General features: G+C 45.6%; 1 protein-coding gene across 1 annotated transcript in view; it reads left to right on the forward strand.

Moving 5' to 3' along the window:
- Positions 1 to 23,308, forward strand: part of LOC118369969 (partitioning defective 3 homolog B-like) — a 174,116-nt gene that overhangs the window by 145,171 nt on the left and 5,637 nt on the right. The window contains exons 22-23 of the mRNA XM_052499048.1: positions 1,544 to 1,652; positions 18,796 to 18,872. Coding sequence (XP_052355008.1) covers positions 1,544 to 1,652; positions 18,796 to 18,872 — 186 coding nt within the window. The remainder of the gene's footprint in view (positions 1 to 1,543; positions 1,653 to 18,795; positions 18,873 to 23,308) is intronic.

Genomic DNA, 23,308 nt, shown 5'->3' on the forward strand with positions numbered 1-23,308 from the left:
AAACCCAGAGATTCTGACAAACTCCAAGCATTGATTATGCAAGAATGGGCTGCCATCAGTCAGGATGTGGCCCAGAAGTTAATTGACAGCATACCAGGGCGGATTGCAGAGGTCTTGAAAAAGAAGGGTCAACACTGCAAATATTGACTCTGCATCAACTTCATGTAATTGTCAATAAAAGCCTTTGACACTTATGAAATGCTTGTAATTATACTTCAGTATTCCATAGTAACATCTGACAAAAATATCTAAAGACACTGAAGCAGCATACTTTGTGGGAGTTAATATTTGTGTCAATCTCAAAACTTTTGGACACGACTGTACAGGGTTGGGCAGCCCTGCACTTTGTAGTGCACTACTTTTAGGGCATAGGGTGTCATTTTGCACGCATCCATGATCTCTCCTCTGAGGAAGAATGTCATGACTTGCTGCCCTGCAGTTTCAGCACAAGACCTAATGGTATTTATTTATTTCTGCAACACTGATATCTGGAGGGTCTCCGATGTGCCGGGGAACATCATTATAATAATTTTTTCATTACGAGAGACGACATGCACGCTCAATCAAGATGGCAGCCCTAACGACGGATCGAGGACCGCATCAATGGGTTTTTGAAAATGGGTTCTTTCTCTGCTCTGAATGTCCCTGCTCAGCTGCTGAAGCTACTGGGGTGGGGGGTGGGGGTGGGGATTGCTAAAACATTTTTTTTAAACATCCCCACTTTAAACAGTGAAGTCCTCAATTTCAAAACAAACAGCATCAACGATGCTACGTGAAGAACGAGGGTCTGTCTTCACCTGTTCCTTTCGGGCCGAGTCCTAATTTGGACCTTCTTGTAAACTGCGCATTTAAAGCAATGGAAGAATTAGGCGAGAAATACATTTATGTGCCCAAATTTCAAGTTGGTATTGCGCCTCGAGTGGTGGTAGCTGCAGGGTATTGTTTGTGTGTTTTTGTCTATGTGTCCGTTTGATTGTGTGGCAGGTGAGGGACTGCAGCTCTGTTCCTCTGTGTGTCAGGCTGGGCTGGGTTGTGTAGAGAGAGAGAGAGAGAGAGACTGCATACAAATCGATGTCTGCCTCATTCTATCCCCATTGACTGGCGGTAGGATGATTTAGAACAACACATTCACATCCTCTTGTCAGCGCACCACCAGAGCACCAGCCAGGCCTGCTAATTAAGGCCATGGTCATTAATGGAACTTTTAGCATGTATGCCTGTGCTGGTTCCCCTCTAATGAAGCTCTCACTCCTGCCCAAGAATCAATACCTGCCGTGGGTCACATCATTAGTATGAGTGGGAGAGGTTGGGAGTCTAGTTAGTTTGTGCATTATGTGGGTGTGTATGCATCAATTAATATGTTTGTGTGTGTGGGTTACCGAACTAAGTTCTTTCTCTCTTCTTCGCTGTCTCATCTTATATCGGTCTGTGGCCTCTTTCCGTGTAATACACAGTATATGTATATGGTTCCTGTTTTATGGTTGATGTGTCAGCCTGTGATTTTATTGGAACTCTTTCTCTTTTATTTCTCTCTTTCTCTCAGTGAGCGTGTCCAGAAGCTCAGGAGAGAGCTCCAGCAGGCCCGTGCTGCGCCCGCTTACGAGGAGCTAGAGGTCATCCGCCGCAGAGCCCTCGACCACGACCCACCACGAGTGAGTGTGAGCGTGTGCACGCGCATGTGTGCTCTCGGGCACATGATGCATCTGTGCGCATGCTTGAATGCATGAGTGCGTGCATGTGTACATGAATGTGTGTGTGTCCTCACTTGGAGTACTCGGGCTCGCCTCCCGCTGTGCCTACGCAGATCACAGCGACGAGATGAACCACCACAAGTGGTTTACATGCATCTTCTCAACAGAACATGGAGATTAACTCCATGATAATCCATACTTCAAGTCCCTGTCCACTGCCTAGAGACACCAAGTGTCTTTAGAGAATGGAGATCCTAAATAGACTATATACTGAGTGTACAAAACGTCTCTTTCCATGACATAGACTGACCTGGTGCATCCAGGTGAAAGCTGGATTTTGAGGCCCACAAGCCTCAAAAGACTCACCTGAAGGTAACCCGGTACCAGCTTTTTAAAAATAAAATGAATGGAAGCATACACTGAGTAAACAAAACATTAAGAACACCTGCTCTTTTTATTAGACTGACCAGGTGAATCCAGGTGAAAGCTATGATCCCTTATTGATGTCAACTGTTAAATCCTCCTCAATCAGTGTAGGTGAAGGGGAGGGTGTGGCTAGTATGTGTTAAAGACAGGTTTAAGCATCGAGGCAATTGAGACATAGATTGTGTATTTGTTTCAATTCAGAGGGTGAATGGGCAAAACAAAAGATTTCAGTGCCTTTGAACAGGGTATGGTAGTAGGTGCCAGGCGCACCGATTTGGGGGTGTGAAGAACAGCAACGATGCTGGGTTTTTATACCCTCAATCGTTTCTCCTGTGTATCAAGAATGGACCACTACCCAAAGGACATCCAGCCAACCAGCAGCAGGCAATTGTAATAAAGCTGTGTGTGTGTGTGGGCGTTTATGTTTGTGTGCAGGCGTTGGCATGTTTTGCTCCCAATTGTGGAGCCGAGTCACAGACGATCCATGTTGTCTTAAAGCCTGGCCGGGTTTATTTGGAGCTCTCTCTTGTTAGCATGAAGTACTCTACAGTGGCAGCACCCCCTTTCTCTCTCCATTTCTCTCTCTTTAAGTAAATAAACATTAAGGTGGTGACATTTTCATATGATATTTTTTAGCACTACTGCTCAACCTAAACAAACATGCTCTCTTTCACTCTCCTCTCTCTCTCTCTCTCTCTCACTTCTGGTTGCGTGTGTGGAACCGTCTTCTAACGTTGCCCGCATCCTTCTGATCCCCGGTTCTGTTTTGATCCATCGAAGAGCATTATTCACACGCTGAAACAGCCTAACGATGCCTCTTGGAATCGGGTTGTTGTGTGTTCCTTCGAATGCCCTTATTCAAACGTGTAGACAATTAGGAAGCAGTGATTGGGGAGGCAACTCGCCGTCTGATTGTTAGTTGCAGTAGAAGCAAATGCAGCGTCAACAGCACAGCTGTAGGTGCTTCCCCCGAGGCAGCTGCTTATGGAAAATGATCATTTAAACAGAGACTCCGATGAAATCAAAGGCTGCGACAGAAAGCATATGTTAAACCTATAACAAAAATAAATACTGTAAGTTAAATGGAGAGAGAGAGAGAGAGAGAGAGAGACTCAATCAAATGTTTCAACGTTTCATTCACTCTGGCAATTGTTGCGCCCATGTCTCCCTGCGTGTAGCCTGTTTTGTGCCCTCCTTTCAGCTGTCTTTCTTTGCTCTTTTCAGCAGCCTGGTCTGGTCGCCTTGAATGTTTTCAAAGATTTAATGACACTTGAGTATTGCGCTGCTCATACGAGGTCACACAAGGCCCGTTCTTCCTTTATGTAGCTCGTGCCGCGCTGGGAAACATTGCTTCATTGAAAAGATTATATATAGCATTTCTCCATCTTTTAAAAAATATATTATTTTTCTACGTCTTCAGTTTCACAGACAGACAATAACCGCAAACATAAAATACAATAAGAGTAGTTTTTATGTGTCCTTTCTATTTAATTATTTGTCACTGGGAGTACACTATCCTGCTTAGTAACCTGCATACCTGATTCGTTTACTCCTCAATAACACGTATTTGGAACATTAAATACAGTAAGGGAATTTAACCAACAAGATATTAGATACCCCCCCCACTCTCCATCCCCTGTTAAAACATCTCCAACTTAATACAAATTAAAGCATTTGATGCTTCATTCAAAGCCTTTATCCACATATTAAATACTTTTTTTCTCATCAAGGTGTGTGTGTGTGTGTGTGTGTGTGTGTGTGTGTGTGTGTGTGTCTGATCCTTTTCTCATATTTTCTTGCCTGTGACTCCTGCATACTCTCTCTCGTGTGTTCCCTCTCTCCTTTTCATCCCATGTTCCCTTTCATCTCTACCTTTTTATCCCATGTTCCCTTTCATCTCTACCTTTTCATCCCATGTTCCCTTTCATCTCTACCTTTTTATCCCATGTTCCCTTTCATCTCTACCTTTTTATCCCATGTTCCCTTTCATCTCTACCTTTTTATCCCATGTTCCCTTTCATCTCTACCTTTTTATCCCATGTTCCCTTTCATCTCTACCTTTTTATCCCATGTTCCCTTTCATCTCTACCTTTTTATCCCATGTTCCCTTTCATCTCTACCTTTTCATCCCATGTTCCCTTTCATCTCTACCTTTTTATCCCACATTCCCTTTCATCTCTACCTTTTCATCCCATGTTCCCTTTCATCTCTACCTTTTCATCCCATGTTCCCTTTCATCTCTACCTTTTTATCCCATGTTCCCTTTCATCTCTACCTTTTTATCCCATGTTCCCTTTCATCTCTACCTTTTTATCCCATGTTCCCTTTCATCTCTACCTTTTTATCCCATGTTCCCTTTCATCTCTACCTTTTCATCCCATGTTCCCGTTCATCTCTACCTTTTCATCCCATGTTCCCGTTCATCTCTACCTTTTCATCCCATGTTCCCGTTCATCTCTACCTTTTCATCCCATGTTCCCTTTCATCTCTACCTTTTTATCCCATGTTCCCTTTCATCTCTACCTTTTTATCCCATGTTCCCTTTCATCTCTACCTTTTTATCCCATGTTCCCTTTCATCTCTACCTTTTTATCCCATGTTCCCTTTCATCTCTACCTTTTTATCCCATGTTCCCTTTCATCTCTACCTTTTTATCCCATGTTCCCTTTCATCTCTACCTTTTTATCCCATGTTCCCTTTCATCTCTACCTTTTTATCCCATGTTCCCTTTCATCTCTACCTTTTTATCCCATGTTCCCTTTCATCTCTACCTTTTTATCCCATGTTCCCTTTCATCTCTACCTTTTTGTCTTGACCATGTCAGTCTCTGTACACACCCACATATACCATCTGTCCAAGCACAGGGGCTGCGTCCCAAATAACACCGATTATCAAAATAGCTCACTACTTTTGACCAGGGCCCTATGGGGAAAGAGGATACCTAGTCAGTTGTAAAACTAAATGCGTCCAACCTAAATGTGGCTTTCCCATTTAACCCAACCCCTCTGAATCTTAGATGTGCGGGGGACAGCCTTAATCGAATTTCACACCATCAGTGCCCGGGGAGCACTTGTTTTTTGGGGTTAACTGCCTTGCTCAAGGGTAGTGCACTATATAGGGAATACTGTGCCATTTGTGACAGGGCTCTATAGCTTTTTATCCTTTCGAGACATGATAATGATAGTCTATACGATGTCATGTGTACAGACTGGCCAGTTTCTGGTATTTTTAGATGTGGCTGTCCATTCGGCTGCCACAGTAGCTGGCAGTGATGTCCCCTACACGGTAAGCCACATGCAACTGGCAGCCATTTTGGACTTCCGCTCTACCACAAGCACGTGGCATAGGCAAGGAAAGGGTGTGTCCAAAATGAGCCCTGGTTAAAAGGAGTGCACTATTTGGGGAATAGGAGACTATGTCAGAGGCAGCCATACTTGGTATAATCCAGACATCTTTGGTATTCGGTAAATGTCTAACCGACTGGAAAAACACCCAGCTAAATGAAATAGAATGAAGTGTTTTACAAGTCCTTTTCTGAAACCTCCATGTACCAAAGCTTGCGATTTACAGTGGAAAATGCCCTTGACCATGGAGGATGGATAGAAGACACATTGGATTTGTCCCAAATGGCACCTTATTCCCAACACAGAGCACTACTTTTGACCAGAGACCTACTGTATGGGCCATGGTCAAAAGCATAGAACCATATAGGGAATAAGGTGCCATTTGGGATGTAACCATAATTGAGGTAATGAAAGGAGGGGAAATGAAGGCTTGAGGAAGTGAACTGGCTACAAGAGATGCTAACTCGGATATCAGGGCCGATTCGTGCAGGAGGAATATAATATTATCAACACCTTATCTCCAACTCATTACCCTGGGAATCACACACACACCACATGGGCAGTGTGTGTGTGTGGCACATTAATGAACACAAATCACAGACGAGCACACACTCTATCAAACACACACCTACTCTCTCACACACATACACGCACTACCCACACTCCACCATCCCACACATTAACACACTCCGCAAAAGATGTGACCCGTCATCTCCGAAGCAGTCCACACCCCCCAATGTTGTCGGGCGGACATCAATCACGCTGATGATGTTTTAATGTCAACTCCTGGGGGCAGATGATGCGAGCTGTGGCGGGCGCGGCGTTCGCTTCATAAACACACTCCACATCATTAAGTAAGCAAAAACCACCGCCGTCACAGTGATGGATGGCTAGCGTGCCTCTCGTCTGATGGTGATGGTCTACTCTACCCCCCAGGAGCACTGTGGGATGCCCAGGGGGCAGGAGGCCCCCCTAGTGCCGCACAGGTGCCCAGGCATAACCATAATTGTGTGGTGGGTGTGGAGAGCCTAGTCTTTTTAGCAGGATGTTCCCTTTAGATGAGGGGTGGACGCTGCAACTGAGGGCCACGGTAACCGCGGGCTTTTGTTCAGGCACTAACAACTCAAACAATGACTTGATCGTGTGCCCGTTCAATTTCGACCTCAATAAGTTTGAATATAAATGTTATTCGAGCTGAAACAAAAGCCCGTACAGCACACACTACGGCCCTCCAGGACCGGAGATACCGGCCCCTACTGCAGTCTAGATGATCCCTGCTAGCAGTAGTCTGACCATTATCTTCTCCTTAATCTACCATATCAAAGCCTCATAGGAGGGAGCTAATGCTGTACTACAGAGAAGTGACCCGTGTTTAGAGCAGCGACTGATCTACCACTGACCAGAGATCAGTCTTGTTTTGGGCCTGACAGCCCAGCATCACCAACACAAAGGGATAATGGATGAGCTGGTGTGCTACCTCCTGCTGTGTGTTTGCTTACTGTTGGGGGCTGCTGACATACTGTAGCACAGCGGGTAGCCCTACTGCAGAATTATGTTGTGGACTGGAGGAGAGAGGGGGAGGAGAGTGGGAGGGAGGTGGGGTGGGGGGTAGAGAGAGAGAGGGGTCGAATGATGGGAAGCAGGGAGGGGGAGATTAAAAGAGAATGCTTTGTGGAGAACAGGAAGGTGTAGCAAGAGAGGGGGAAAAGGGAGGCTTATCACCAGAGAGTAGAAGTGAGAAAAGGGAGGTTTATCAACAGAGAGAGAGTAGAAGTGAGAAAAGGGGAGGTTCATTAAGAGGGGGAGAGCGGGTAGAAGAGCCATTCAATGTATTTTCAGCAAGCCATGACACCCACCATCTCATAATGTTCTTGAAATCGTTTCTGTAGTTAGAAACAGATAAGATTAGCATTCCTGAAACATTTTGTTGAAATCTTTTTTTGATCTAAGCGAAATTAGCCTAATTTATTGCGCTACAATTGGCCGTCTTTTAAATTATAGGATTCAGATGATATTCAATAAATAAACCCAACATCCGATTTGGACCAAACTTTCAGGAATGTTAATCGTGTCTGTTACTGACTTCAGAAACGATTTCAGAACAATCTGAGATGGTCTTTCTCTCGCTATTTGAGGTGGAACGACCCAGAAGTGAGAAAATTGAGGTTTATCAAGAGAGGGAGAGTGTAGAACTAAGGATACATATTAACCCAAAAATCGACAAGAGTTTCAGTACCGGAAATAATTAATATCCTGAGAGTCCCTGGTAATACTGCACAACTCGGAAGTGCCCATATAAAGCGTTTACAATCAGGATATGGCTAACACGCGAGGCTTCTCCCAAAATAAGAGTGACTCTCAGGACGCACAGAGCGCACCCAGAGTAGGCTATAGCGTTGTCGAATCGTACAAACTTTGTAACGGCAATCAAACAAAAGTAAAATGACCAACGTTGCTAAACTTGCAAGATCACGTCATTCAACGAATGGCAGAATATCTCTGATACTTGGCAAAATTGAGTTGACGATTATACAGATGGCAGATCAGCTCATGGAATAATGGGGTGTTGAAGAGTGGAAATAGTTTAAATATCAAGATATGTTAACGGGGACCCAACACTGTTTAAGAAAATATCCATATCTACTCTCATACTGTTGATCACACATTCTCTACCGATGCTCTCATAACGGGCTGCAAGTACGAGACAGCGCAACTGGGGGAAATTTTAGAGCAGTATTTTGACATGCATAGTTACGAGATGTGCTTTCTACAGATATTAGGAAGTTTTAGGATATTAGGAAGTTTTAGAGCAGTATTTTGACATGCATAGTTACGAGATGTGCTTTCTACAGATATTAGGAAGTTTTCATGCGAGACAGGAGTCAGGATTTTGGGTTTCATTGGGATTGGGACTGGATAGGAAAATAGCCTAGGCTCTATATAAGGTTACTACGTGAGTTGAGAGTAAAATAATACACTTGATTTAGGCAACATTATTGTATGCTAAATGTTTCTGGTCAGTGATAGATGAGCAAATGAATAATTACTGGACAACTTCCACTTGTCCAGTAATGGATCAATTAACCAAATGTACAGACGGAGACACAGCTAACAAAATTACATTGATTGGGTGGCTAGGTGAATATTTTATCAGAAAAAAATGTAATTATTTATGACAATACATAACTTTGTTTGGACCAGTACCATACTTTGATGTCCGAGTATTTAGTGATGGGTCGTTCATGAACCGAATCGCGTTGGTGAAAGAGCCGTTAATTTGGCTCCCTGATTTTGCATAGGGTTACTATTGCTTTTTCACCTTCAAACAATATTTTTCTGCAGATAAGTTACAAAATAATTCTCTAAAGAAAGTTTTTTTTTAATGTCTGTCCTATATCTGAGATGTATAAGAAAGATCAGGAAGCTGTTTGTATCATTTTTTAAAACGCATTTAACCCCCTTTTTTTGGGAACTAAACTACTTACATACTGAGTATACGAAACATTAGCAACACCTTCCTCATATTGATTGCCCTCCCCCTTCTTCTTCTTTTGCACTCAGAACAGCCTAAAATCGTTGGAGCATGGACTCTACAAGGTGTCAAAACCGTTCCACACGGATGCTGGCCCATGTTGACTCCAATGCTTCCCACTGTTGTGTCTAGTTGGCTGGATGTCCTTTGAGTGGTGGACAGCTTGATACACACGGGAAACTGAAAAACCCAGCAGAGTTGCAGTTCTTGACACAAACCGGAGCGCCTGGCACATACTACCTCGTACAAAGGCACTTAAATGTCTTGCCCATTCGCCCTCTGAACGGCACACATACACAATCCATGTCCAGTTGTCTCAAGGTTTAAAATCTATAACCGGTCTCCTCCTCTTCATCTACACTGATTGAAGTGGATTTAACAGTTGACATCAATAAGGGATCATAGTTTTCACCTGGATTCAGTCTAATGAAAAGAGCAGGCGTTCTTAATGTTTTGTATACTCAGTGTATGCTTCCATTCATTTTATTTTTTTAAACTGGTACTGGGTAACCTTCAGGCGAGTCTTTTGAGGCTTGTGGGCCTTTTGAGGCTTGTGGGCGTCCTAGTTGCAAACTCTGCCCATCTGGCTCTCTAGGCAGGCTAAAGCAAATGCTACAATTATTTCAAGTATTTCAACCTCGGTCTGCTCTCTCCTTTCTCTCGTTCTCTCCCCTCTAAGCTCTTCTCATGTCAGCATGTCTATTGGACACTTTGGTATAACTGATCATAGTCTCCCTCCCTTTCCTAACTATGCCAGTCGCTCAGTTATTCCTGGAGCATTATACAAAAACTTCTAACAGACCCATATAATTACATAAGCTTCAGTATAATTGAGAAGTTCGGCCTAGCCCAAATCAAAAGTGGGGACAAACACTAGCCTTTAATCCCAGTATAGCTATAGGCTGTAACTGCAGCCGGTCGGGACAGTGGCCCTCGCTTCGGGGGGGGGTGTTGGCTTGTTTCAGCCACACCTGCTGCTGACAGCTGTATAATATCGAGCACATAGCCATGCAATCCCTGTAGACAAACATTGGCAGTAGAATGGCCTTACTGAAAAGCTCAGTGACTTTCAAATAAGTCAGTTTGTCACACTTCTGCCCTGCAAGAGCTGTCCTGGTCAAATGTAAGTGCTTTTATTGTGAAGTGGAACAACAGCGGCTCAGCCGAAAAGTGGTAGGCCACACAAGCTCACCGAACGGAATGGACAAGTGCTGAAAAATCGCCTGTCCTCGGTTGCAACACGGCTGAGTTACAAACTGCCTCTGGAAGTAACGTCAGCACAAGAACTGTTTGTCAGGAGTTTCATGAAATGGGTTTCCATGTCCGAGCAGCCGCACACAAGCCTAAGATCACCATGAGTTATGCCAAGTGTCGGCTGGAGTGGTGTAAAACTCGCTGCCATTGGACTCTGGAGCAGTGGAGCATGTTCTCTGCAGTGATGAATCCCGCTTCACCTTCTGGCAGTCCGACGGACCAACCTGGGTTTGGCTGATGCCAGGAGAACGCTACCTGCCCCAAAGCATAGTGCCAACTGTAAAGTTTGGTGGAGAAGGAATAATGGTCTGGGGCTGTTTTTCATGGTTGGAGCTAGGCCCCTTTGTTTCAGTGAAGGGGAATCTTAACGCTACAGCATACAATGGAATTCTAGACGATTCTGTGTTTCCAACTTTGTGGCAACAGTTTTGGGAAAGCTCTTTCCTTTTTCAGCATGACAATACCCCCATGCACATACAGTGCCTTGCGAAAGTATTCGGCCCCCTTGAACTTTGCGACCTTTTGCCATATTTCAGGCTTCAAACATAAAGATATAAAACTGTATTTTTTTGTGAAGACTCAACAACAAGTGGGACACAATCATGAAGTGGAACGACATTTATTGGATATTTCAAACTTTTTTAACAAATCAAAAACTGAAAAATTGGGCGTGCAAAATTATTCAGCCCCTTTACTTTCAGTGCAGCAAACTCTCTCCAGAAGTTCAGTGAGGATCTCTGAATGATCCAATGATGACCTAAATGACTAATGATGATAAATACAATCCACCTGTGTGTAATCAAGTCTCCGTATAAATGCACCTGCACTGTGATAGTCTCAAAGGTCCGTTAAAACCCCAGAGAGCATCATGAAGAACAAGGAACACACCAGGCAGGTCCGAGATACTGGTGTGAAGAATTTTAAAGCTGGATTTGGATACAAAAAGATTTCCCAAGCTTTAAACATCCCAAGGAGCACTGTGCAAGCGATAATATTGAAATGGAAGGAGTATCAGACCACTGCAAATCTACCAAGACCTGGCCGTCCCTCTAAACTTTCAGCTCATACAAGGAGAAGACTGATCAGAGATGCAGCCAAGAGGCCCATGATCACTCTGGATGAACTGCAGAGATCTACAGCTGAGGTGGGAGACTCTGTCCATAGGACAACAATCAGTCGTATATTGCACAAATTTGGCCTTTATGGAAGAGTGGTTAAGAAGAAAGCCATTTCTTAAAGATATCTATAAAAAGTGTTGTTTAAAGTTTGCCACAAGCCACCTGGGAGACACACCAAACATGTGGAAGAAGGTGCTCTGGTCAGATGAAACCAAAATTGAACTTTTTGGCAACAATGCAAAATGTTATGTTTGGCGTAAAAGCAACACAGCTCATCACCCTGAACACAACATCCCCACTGTCAAACATGGTGGTGGCAGCATAGTTTGGGCCTTCTTTTCTTCAGCAGGGACAGGGAAGATGCTTAAAATTGATGGGAAGATGGATGGAGCCAAATACAGGACCATTCTGGAACAAAACCTGATGGAGTCTGCAAAAGACCTGAGACTGGGACGGAGAGTTGTCTTCCAACAAGACAATGATCCAAAACATAAAGCAAAATCTACAATGGAATGGTTCAAAAATAAACATATCCAGGTGTTAGAATGGCCAAGTCAAAGTCCAGACCTGAATCCAATCGAGAATCTGTGGAAAGAACTGAAAACTGCTGTTCACAAATGCTCTCCATCCAACCTCACTGAGCTCAAGCTGTTTTGCAAGGAGGAATGGGAAAAAATTTCAGTCTCTCGATGTGCAAAACTGATAGAGACATACCCCAAGCGACTTACAGCTGTAATCGCAGCAAAAAGTGGCGCTACAAAGTAGTAACTTAAGGGGGCTGAATAATTTTGCACGCCCAATTTTTCAGTTTTTGATTTGTTAAAAAAGTTTGAAATATCCAATAAATGTCGTTCCACTTGATGATTGTGTCCCACTTGTTGTTGATTCTTCACAAAAAAATACAGTTTTATATCTTTATGTTTGAAGCCTGAAATGTGGCAAAAGGTCGCAAAGTTCAAGGGGGCCGAATAATTTCGCACGGCACTGTACATAAATGGTTTGTCGAGATCGGTGTGGAAGAACTTGGCTGGCCTGCACAGAGCCCTGACCTCAACCCCTTTGAACACCTTTGGGATGAACAGAAACGCCGACTGTAAGCCAGGCCTAATCGCGCGACATCAGTGCCCAACATCACTAATGCTCTTGTGGCTGAGTGGAAGAAATTCCCTGCAGCAATGTTTCAACATCTAGTGGAAAGCCTTCCCAGAGAGTGGAGGCTGTTATAGCAGTAAAGTGGGGACCAACTCCATACTCATACCCACGATTTTAGAATGAGATGTTCGACGAGCAGGTGTCCACATACATTTGGTCATGTAGTGTATTTTAATTGAACTGGAGACCAATGGGTCTGGCCAAAGAGAGACTGGGACCCTGCACCCCAGACGAGCAGCATTCGATATCGAAGTTAGACCTATGCACAGATCTCGGATCAGCGTTCTTCCCTCACATCCCAAGCCATAACCATAAGAGGGTGTAATGACAAATTGAACTTAGATCAGCATCTTGAGACAATGTCATCTTCAACCCTCAATCTGTGTCATCAGTGGCTTCTTTATTCTGTTTTGTTTCTAAGTTTTGTCGGTGGTTTATCTTGCTTACCTCACGTTGGCTTTGGAATGGCTTTTGATATTTCCTTTTTTCTCCTGTCCGCTCTAAGGTTTCTTTGATGAATGCGTTTGCAGACACCCTACATGTAATGTGCAATGCACACACACATTTTTTTTATGTGTCGCATCAGTTCTCTCAAGAGTTTTCCTCCACACTTTTCAAAGTCACAATGAGTCATTCTGAACACGGAACGCCCCCCTCTCCTCTCCGTCCTCGTTCCCCCACGCCTCCTCATCCCCAGACACAAAGCGCTTCACTTCTCTTCTTCTCTTTGTTTTATGTCGGTTCATTCTGAATTCCGTAAGCGCCATCCCGACTCGGTTATCTCCGACGAAGAAGGCTACTGATTTGGGCCTCTTTATCCCAGAGGCGTCGTCTTTGACCTACAGGAGAGTGTGTGTGATCTGTTTGCAGTTTAAACTGCAATCAAACACCATCCCCGATTCCCTGCACACTCTCATTCCCTTGGGTTGGGACACAGCACCTCATCACCTTTCCCTCAGTTTTATTTTTCATTGTGTGTGTGTGTGTGTGTGTGTGTGTGTGTGTGTGTGTGTGTGTGTGTGTGTGTGTGTGTTAAGGTCATCATAATTTCCCATCTTTAATGTTGGTAGGCTCCCAGGGGGTGCATGCTGCTATGACTTGACAGACTGCTCATAGAACTGGAACCACTCTATGTGAGTCTAGACTATGGGGGACATTTTCCTCTCACAAACACACGCGCCGTGAGCAAAACGCACCGTAACATTTTAAATAGACGATACTGCAGCTCACCTGGAGCCAGAGAGGCGGAAAATACCCCTTTCCTCACCACCTCCACCAAAATCGTTGGTCAGACCCTTTGTGGATTTTCCTCACACCCCTACCTTTGGAATCAAAGTTGTAACCCTGAACATGAGGAGAACACCACTCAAACCCACAGTTGCCAGTACTTCCCCCTGGAGATCTACCTCCTGCAGGCTTTTGCTCCAACCCTAATCGAGCACACCTGATTCTACTAATCAGTTGCTCCCCAGGACCTTTTGAGGACCGGTATCCAAACCAGCTAGCTAGAACCCTGCATCCTCATAGCTCTCCAGGGAAGGGCTTCTTCGGCTACCCCTGTCGTCGAAAAGTCAATCAGAGGCCGAGAGGACAGCGCACCCCCCAAAGGCTACAATCAAGTTGATATGAACCTCACACTACCCCTGCACCCACCATCCCACCCCGATTTCCCAAAACAATTCAATATAATTACAGGCAGATTGTGCCATGTACTTGCACTGATCGTGCTGGCGCTCCGTTCCACTCTGTTTGGAAGTAACCTTACATGGCTGTAAGGGGAGGCATGACTGGGCCCCAAATGAGCCAGTCTTACCATCTGCTGCTAACTGCTAACAAGCTCTGGGAGTGTTTAGGGGGCATTGGGCGGCACGGGCCTGCATGACTATAGCAGTGAAGCATCAAACAGACCAATACCACACGTACTGTAGGGCCGGATTGGCCAACCATGGGGGATAAGATCCGCAGAGTGAGAGTTGATTAGAGGCTGACTGAGTTCGGTTTGTTCGTTTTACAAAACACCAAGAGCACCATGAGCACAGTTTGAGTTAGTAGCGAGACACAGTTTGTGACTTCAGTCCTCCTGAAAGCCCCCACCCTCCTGCCACGGCTAAAACTATTCCCTCAGTGCTAGTTTGTTTCCCGAGCGGAAATCAATGGAATCTCATTACGGAAAATTATGAGGAATGGCAGATATTGGATGGATCTCACTGCCGCTGCTTCATGCCAGCCGACTGCAGGCGGGCGCGTCCGGTGCCAGCGGGAGGGGGTTCAGGGGATTCGGCGGAGGGGGGTGGCATGTGCCAGGCGCCAGGCTGTGATTCCTCGCTGAGAGATGCGGCTAATTAGCATCAGAGATGGATGGATGGCAGACAACACAAGCAATTACTCTTTTCAAAAAGAGAGGGAGCGAGAAAGAGATGATGATTTTTTCCCCCTCTCGTACCTCCGTTTTACCATGAAAGCATTGCTCGTATTTTATGTCAAGACATTCAGGCCCTCGTTTGAGGCTTATTGTACGCACGTGACTATAAATTGCGAGGAGAGCAAAGTGCTCCAGGAAATTCATTTCCTGTATATGCACCGTCTTTTTGATGAATGCGACAGCTGGCTTTAGCTACTTGACTGGTGTGTTTTTGTGGCACACTTAGTGGCACTCCAGACACTTAGTTTTCTGGCGAAAACGAGCAAGAAAGGGTGATTTTCCGAGCTTGAAAATCAACTTGTCAATTGCTCCAAAGCCCCTGTTCTTGCTGTGTGGTTCTCCATTGACTATGACGTTTTGTGTTTTACTGTAGTCAAGTCAAATCCGAAAAGTTTCATACGACAACAGGGTCCTCCATGGTGGGAAGAGTGGGCTGCCACATGGCACTCTAAACGTTCCCAGTACAGGAGGGAAACCCCAGCCTCTCACAGTGCCCCATGGGCTGCTTGTGGCCTGGCCTCAGCCGCTTAGTGTGTCCAGAGAAAGTCTGGTCCTCTGTAAGCTACCCTGCCTGTAGAACACATTAACACTGGCTCTGCGATCCACAGCAACACACACACACACACACACACACACACACACACACACACACACACACACACACACACACACACACACACACTTACACAACATCATCAGGCTCATAACCAAAATGTCTGTGAGTTGTAATAGGAAACAAAATGTTATATGATCTTCTCTGTGTTGTGTCCAATAGTTGTTGGAGAGACTGCCGTGAATATACTTTGTCTGCTCGTATGTGGTTAATTCAAATTCACTGACTCTAGATTTATACTCTACCCTGTTGCCATGGTGAGCAGTTATGCCCTGGTTTATGTGGGTGTGGGTGGGTGGGTGTGTGGGGGGGGGTGTGGGGGTGTGTAGGATGGAGGTTGAGGGGTCAGACAGACTCTAGGAAGTGTTAACCACCACCAGCCCAGAGGAGTCCAGGCCTTTGGGCGCACACACACACACACACACACTTATCAACTGTTCACTACTCATAGAGACTAACCCGCTCAATAGCTAAAACATGAACAAAATGATCATGTTATATTCTTGTTTGATAGTCCACTAGTAGTCCACTGCCAATCAAATTCACTCTTCCAACTCTGTTACTAAAATGTTTGGAGTGAATTTCGTCTCTCTCTGCAGACATTCTCTCTGTCCTCTCTTTTTTTCTCCCCTCTCTCTCGTTGTCTTTCTTTCTCTCCCTCTATCTTTCCTTCTCTGCCTCTCTCTCTTTATCTGTCCCTTACCACTCCCTCCCCTTTCTCTGCCCCTCTCTACCCCCGCTTTCTCGCTCTCTCTCCCACTCCTTCCCTCTTCTTATCTCTTTCTTTCCTTCTCTCTCTCCCTCTTATCCCCCCTCTCTCCCTCTTCCCCAGAGACACATATGACCAGACTTAACATGCAACCGAGCTCTAACCTGAGCTCTGGCCCCCGGCTTACCGCTCTCCCTGGCTTTGTCCCAAATAGCGCCTTATTCCCGGTAGTGCATTACTTTTGACCTGGGCCCATAAGACCAGCTCATAGGGCACTGGAGTGCACTGTGTAAGGAGTAGGATGCCATTTGGAACATGGCCGACGAGACAAATGGCACACAGCGACTACAGCCATTACCCCGCACCTCTTTGCATAATGCCTTTAACCTTCACACAAAGATGGAGCGGCTCAATACTCAATACCCAAATGGCCAACTCCTCGGCATAATGTGGTTTATGCTCATGGTTTATGTCTAGCTCGAGACATGGAGGGTTTCTACATACATTTTCAGAGGAGAGTAGGCTACGGGTGTGGCGGTATGGTTAGGAAAGCCTTGTCGTAGCTAGTTACAGTTGCATACAGTATATTGGCACTCTTGCACTTTTTAAAAATAATTCCCCATTTCTTCTTAACTAAGTTGGAGAAAAAGGATTGGTATCCACACCTCATTGGATTTTCAACATTGGCGAACCAATTACATTTTAGTACATTTTTGTATACGATTTTAATTACAATTATTGGCACCCCAGAGCTACCAAAAACCAAAAAAAGCATTCAAATTAAAGAACACCCTCCTGACAATCAAACATTGGGGAGGTTCAATAATGTTGTGGCATTGCTTTGCTGTCTGTTGTTCTGGAAGCCTTAAACGTGTGCAAGACATCATGAAATCAGCCAATTATTAAGGTTTTTTGGAGTGCAATGTTCAACCTAGTGTCCAAAAACGGTGTCTCTGTTGAAGTGGGTGCACACTCACCCCTCAGCCCAGCCCTGTGGATAAATTGATAATATACAGTACCAGGCAAAAGTTTGGACACACCAACTCATTCCAGGGTTTTTCTTTATTTGTACTAATTTTTACATTGTAGAATAATAGTAAAGACATCAGAATTATGAAATAACACATATGGAATCATGTTGTAACCAAAAAAGTGTTAAACAAATCTAAATATATTTTATATTTGAGATTCTTCCAAGTAGCTACCCTTTGACTTGATGACAGCTCTTGCCATGCTCTCAACCAGGTCCTGCTTGTTGTCCTGGCACCACACGGCCAGGTCTCTGACCTCCTCCCTATAAGCTGTCTGATCGGTGATCAGGCCTACCACTGTTGTATCGTCGGCAAACTTAATGAGGGTGTTGGAGTCGTGCCTGGCTGTGCAGCCATGAGTGAACAGGGAGTACTGGAGGGGACTGAGCACGCACCCTTGAGGGGCCCTCGTGTTGAGGATCAGCGTGACAGATGTGTTGTTACCTACCCTTACCTCCTGGGGGTGGCCCATCAGGAAGTCCAGGATTCAGTTCCAGAGGGAGGTGTTTAATCCCAGGGTCCTTAGCTTAGTGGTGTTGCATGCTGAGCTGTAGTCAATGAACAGCATTCTGACATAGGTGTTCCTTTTGTCCAGGTGGGAAAGGGCAGTGTGGAGTGCAATAGAGATTGCATCATCTGTCGATCTGTTGGGGCGGTGTGCAAATTGGAGTGGGTCTAGGGTTTCTGGGATAATGGTGTTGATGTGAGCCATGACCAACCTTTCAAAGCACTTCATGGCTACAGATGTGAGTGCTACGGGTCGGTAGTCTTTTAGGCTGGTTACCTTAGTGTTCTTGGGCGCAGGGACTATGGTGGTCTGCTTGAAACATGTAGGTATTACAGACTCGGTCAGGGACATGTTGAAAGTGTCAGTGAAGACACTTGCTAGTTGGTCCGCACATGCTCGGAGTGCACGTCCTGGTAATCCGTCTGGCCCTGCGACTTTGTGAATGTTGACCTGTTTGAAGGTCTTTCTCATATGCTTCGTAAACAACAGGTGTAAACTAACAGTGAAATGCTTACTTACGGGTCCTTTTCCAACAGTGCAGAGTTAAAGATTTAAAAAAATATATATTAATTATAGTGACACGGAATAAATACACATGGAATGTGAGGAGTGGGATGTGGAGGTGAAGAGCTCTCTTCAGGGGATTGCATGTTTTTGTTGTTGTCGACCACCCCTAACACTGCGAGTAAAATGGTCACTCTGTAGAGCCCTCCCCTACCACTAAGCCATTCTGAGGCTTAACAAGTGGTGGTGGTGGTTGACAGATGTATTTGTAATAACATTATTTGTCCTATCTCACCTGACTGTAGACTACAGCTACAACTAACCAATATTAACTCTTACCCGTATAACTAACGCTAACCCTTATATGAACCCTAACACTAAGCCATCCGCAGGCTTAACCAGTGACGTTGGGGGGGGGTAGACAGAGATCACCAGACAGGTGTGTAATAGTAATAATAACATGAACCATTATGTGCCTCTCTCCTCTACAGATGGCCGTGAGAGGACCTGATACCGGTCCGGCACCCCGCTATGAGGACGTGGAGCGACAGTACGCAGCCCACGCCAGGTTAGGCTGTGTTTGCCTGTCGGGGTTGGGCTCAATTCGAATTGAAGGCAGTTAGTTTCAGGAAGTACATTTTGAATTATGATTCAATAATTTGAAAAGAAGGGCATTTCTTATTTTCAATGACTTTACGATAAATTGACAAATTAAAGCTATTTTATTTTTAACGTTTTTACGTTTCAGAATTTTTATTTCAAACCACTTCCTGAATTGACTGCCTTCGATTTTGAATTGAGCCCAACCCTGGCGTGTGTGTGTGTGTGTTCATGCAAATCTGTCTGTCTTATCTGTTTTAGGCCACCATCAACACACACACACACACACACACACACACACACACACACACACGGCAGCAGAGCGAGTAATCCTCTTTAGAGCTTATAATTAAATCTGGAGTGTTTGCCTTGGGAGCGCCTCCTCATCCCGGGAGTAGCCCTGATCAGCTCCTGGGAGACAGAAAGGATAGACGGTGGATGGATCCTTTCTCTGCGCCACAGAGGTCCACCTAGATTATGCATGAGCATGATGCGGTTCTGTGCAGCTCAGTTTAGTAGAGCACGGCCCAAAGTCGTGGGTTCGATTCCGGCTGGGACCACCCATACGGAAATGTACGCACGCTCTACTACTGTAAGTGGTTTGGATACAGGGTCTGCTAAAATGGTATACATTATATTATATAACAATTACCATGTTACTCTATCCGTCTGACTCAACATCCTCATGTCAAATGTAACTTGCACACATGTCGACTTAGCACCTTCTGTACATATACTCAAACACTCACGCTCTTTCCCCTCTACCCCCCCCACACACACACACACTCTGCTGTGTTGAAGTCCCCCAGCGCTAACCAGGAGAACACACCCCATAGATGGATACAGTGTGGTGGGCCTGGGAGACAACCAGAGCACAGTGGAGCGGTGCGGAGAGAGCAATCATTTCACGGGTTATTGCTCCGGGCTGATATGAGGGGCACCAAGGAGAAGGGAGTGGAGCCACACGGACTGAGATGCACTATGACTAAACGGAGCAGTGCGTCTGATTGGGTCTGGAATACGGTGTCTGTTCTCAGCTGTGAGCTCATGCTAAGATGATGCTAACACATGTCTGACTAACTCATGGTTACTCGCACTCGGCCCGGCGTCGAATCGCAGGCGGTGAAATGAACTGTCGAGAGAAATGTCCGAGCTGTCGCTTAGCCCTCTCTTCTGATTTTCAGTGAGAGGTGTCAACCCCGTAAGCCTCTGTTCAAGTCTCAGTGTGAGACTACAGTGCACAGAGTTGACAGGGCATTAAACCGCTGGTGGGGAGCAGCACGTTTTCAGCACCGGAACAAAGAGGACGAAGTGCCACACGCACTGCCTCCGAATGATTCATTCCAAACCTTATATGTTTGCTCTCTTGTTTGAGATGTTCACTCGAGGATGAAACACAAGCCCTGTACTCCAGAAACACCACATCTCCCTGAAGCGTCAATACCAAGATGGGGGGGGGGACCTACATTTATTCCAGGAATTTGACAAAACAAAGAGAGAGAGATTGGGGGAATATATTTCTGGATTTTGGAGGGGGGACAAATACAGAAAGGGGAAGAGCGATATGGAGAGAGAAATAGAGAGGGAAGTGAAATGTGTTTTTCAAACCGAGCAGAACTTTGCGGCGAGATCCCCCCGGGGCCCAGCTCATTGAAAGCCATTTCCTCTCAAATGAGTGTGTCTCTGCTGTGCGGCTGTGTTGCATTAGCATACATTTTGCCTGCCTTTTGTGAGGATGGAGCCGACACTGGCTGCGGAAGGGGCTGGGGCTGCAATGTCTGGAAGTCCAGTGCCTTAGGGGGGAATGGTGGTACCCCTCTATTCTCCCCATCCCAGCACTGGCTCCTGTAGCGGGGATCAGCTTTTCCCTAGACTGGGGGGAGAGGGGGAGGGGTAAAACGCACACACTATCCCATATGGAGCACATTAATGTCATTACTGTTCTGAAGCACTGGGTCATGGGCTCCACGGCTCAGCCCCAGGTTAGCCAATCAGAACGGCCCATGACCCGTAGGTGATTGGATTAGACTGCTGATCCGGGGTTGTGTGCGTGAACGGTGGTCGCTGGGCTGATAATTGTGGGATTTAATGTGTAGCCGGTGGCTAGTGCTTCAGATAGAGGACTGATATTACCCTCATGAATTAGGGTCTGCAGAAGAGGTGTGTGTGTGTGTGTGTGTGTGGGTGTGGGTGGGGTCTGAATGGCACATATAACTCCAGAACTACTGCAATAATGTAAATGTCTTCACAAAGTGCAAGGCTACGCGATAAACCAGAAGGGTTGTCTGTGTGTCCTCCTAAACACCTGAGGACCAATCTGACCACACAAACACACTGCCCCTGACTTTAACCTTCCCCGGTCTCAGCTCAGTCGTTTTGTTCCACGGCACGTACACCTACAGTGTCTCCCGACCCACTGATCCGTGGTCCCTTCCCTCCTCCTAATGATCCGTGATTGGAGCTGTGTGTGGGTGTGTGCGTTTCCTCCCTTGTGAGCACACGACTGAGCTCCCCGACAGACGGCCACGTCAGCACTGTACGTCACTTAAACAGGTGCATGCTGGGCAAATGTTTGATCAGCAAAAGCGCGTTGGTCTCTCACTCTCCGTCTCCCTTACTTCTCGTTTCAATCCAGATCATTTCAATTCATTGACCTTTATCGGCACGCCCAGTCACCGTAGGTTTCTCAGAGACCCAAGAGACGAGTTGAACGGTCGACTCTCCATCCTGTCTTCCTCGTTCACGGCGCTCCTTGACACGGGATCTGGCTCTGTGTGTGTCAAGCATCTCAGAGTCGGACAACAATCACATGGACAAGGGGTGAACTGATTCTAGATCCGCACTCCTACTGTGAGAAACGTTGAATACGGGTCCTGATCGGTTCTTCAAGTCCCTGCGGAACCTGTTCAGAAGGGATTTGACCTTTTTGTTTGGGGTCGCAGAGTCATTGCTCCCTTTTTGCGGCCGTGTGTTGCCGTTTAAGTCCGGAGTAAATGCACTCTTTCACCCGCTAACTCTGTTTTCCATGAAACCGAAGGGCCTGTAAAGAAATCAGTGTTGTTTTTTTGGAAATGAAACTGGTTTAGCCGTTAGGCTTTCATAAAGGCATCTCGTCAGTGGGTCCTGGCTGCCTGGAGAGACTCCGCTCTTTCGGTCTCCGACAGTCACCGAGGCAGGCACGAGCTGCGTTGGAAAACGAAATCATGGCTTTAGAAATAAAACAAAGGATAAACACTTTGAGTGAGTGAGTCATCGCCTGCCGACCAACGAAGTCACAAAACAGACGGAAAGATCTAGTCTAGGCTGACGATGTGTTTCAGCTCTGAACCAGTTGAAGTACCAGTAGTTAAATCTGGAACGTTTCTTTTTTTACCACTTAGTAATTGGCCACCAGGATATCTGATAGAATTGTTGATGCTATTCAGTCTCATTCTAGTTCGTGTTACTCCTGTGTAAAGGTCTCAGTGGTATACAGTGCTGCAAAGTGTAATCCACGCTGTCCTCACTGTAGAGTAGACAGAGCGATGTCAAACAACAGAGACATTTTGTGCGTGGCTGTGTGCATGCTTGTCTGTGTGAAAGCCCTCTCCCCAATGTTTATCTAGACTGGTTTGATAAACATGAACCTCTCTATAGCAGCCTAATAGTTTTCGTTAAAGGGATAGTTTGGGATTTTGGCAATGAATACCTTTTATCTCCTTATCCATAGTCAAATGAACTCGTGGATACCATGTGTATGTCTCTGTGTCCAGTACGAAGGAAGTTTGAGGTAGTTGTTGCGACTAGAGCAGTGAATGGAAATCTATGGGTGTCTAGTTCTGGGGAAGTAGATAAAATGCCACGTTGCCAAATATCCCTTTAATGTGAAACCAGCCTGGTCTGGCCTCTGTCTCGAGCACTCAGCCTGCCATGTGTGTATGTCTATCCCTCCGTCTGTCCGTTAGTTTGGAAAGTCCATAGCACAAACTGAAACACTCGCACGCATACACACACATTTATGCAGATTGTCAGTAAGTGCTATGGACCCTCCAGAGAATGGGTTAGATCCCCTCCAAGCAACCTCTCCGTGGCCTCCATGGCTGCTAGCTACCAGCTGTGTTCCCTCCCACCAATGGAGTTTATTGGGGGTCAGATAAGAACCACAGGGCATAATTATCCTTCCGTTTCCTTGGGCAGGTGCAAATAGTCCTCCTCACTTACCAAGGCCAAATTCCTCCTTGTCGTAAGGTGGAAACTATGCCCAAATGTCATTGCGCACTCGCACACACACATACACACATATACACACACACATACACACACACACACAGACAGCGCATAGACACACACACACACACAAAAAACACGCCACATAGAGACACACAGACCACACAAACACACACCGCAGCACACACACACACCATC

This window comes from Oncorhynchus keta, chromosome 37 (assembly GCF_023373465.1).
Source record: "Oncorhynchus keta strain PuntledgeMale-10-30-2019 chromosome 37, Oket_V2, whole genome shotgun sequence".
In the NCBI taxonomy this organism is placed as follows: domain Eukaryota; kingdom Metazoa; phylum Chordata; class Actinopteri; order Salmoniformes; family Salmonidae; genus Oncorhynchus; species Oncorhynchus keta.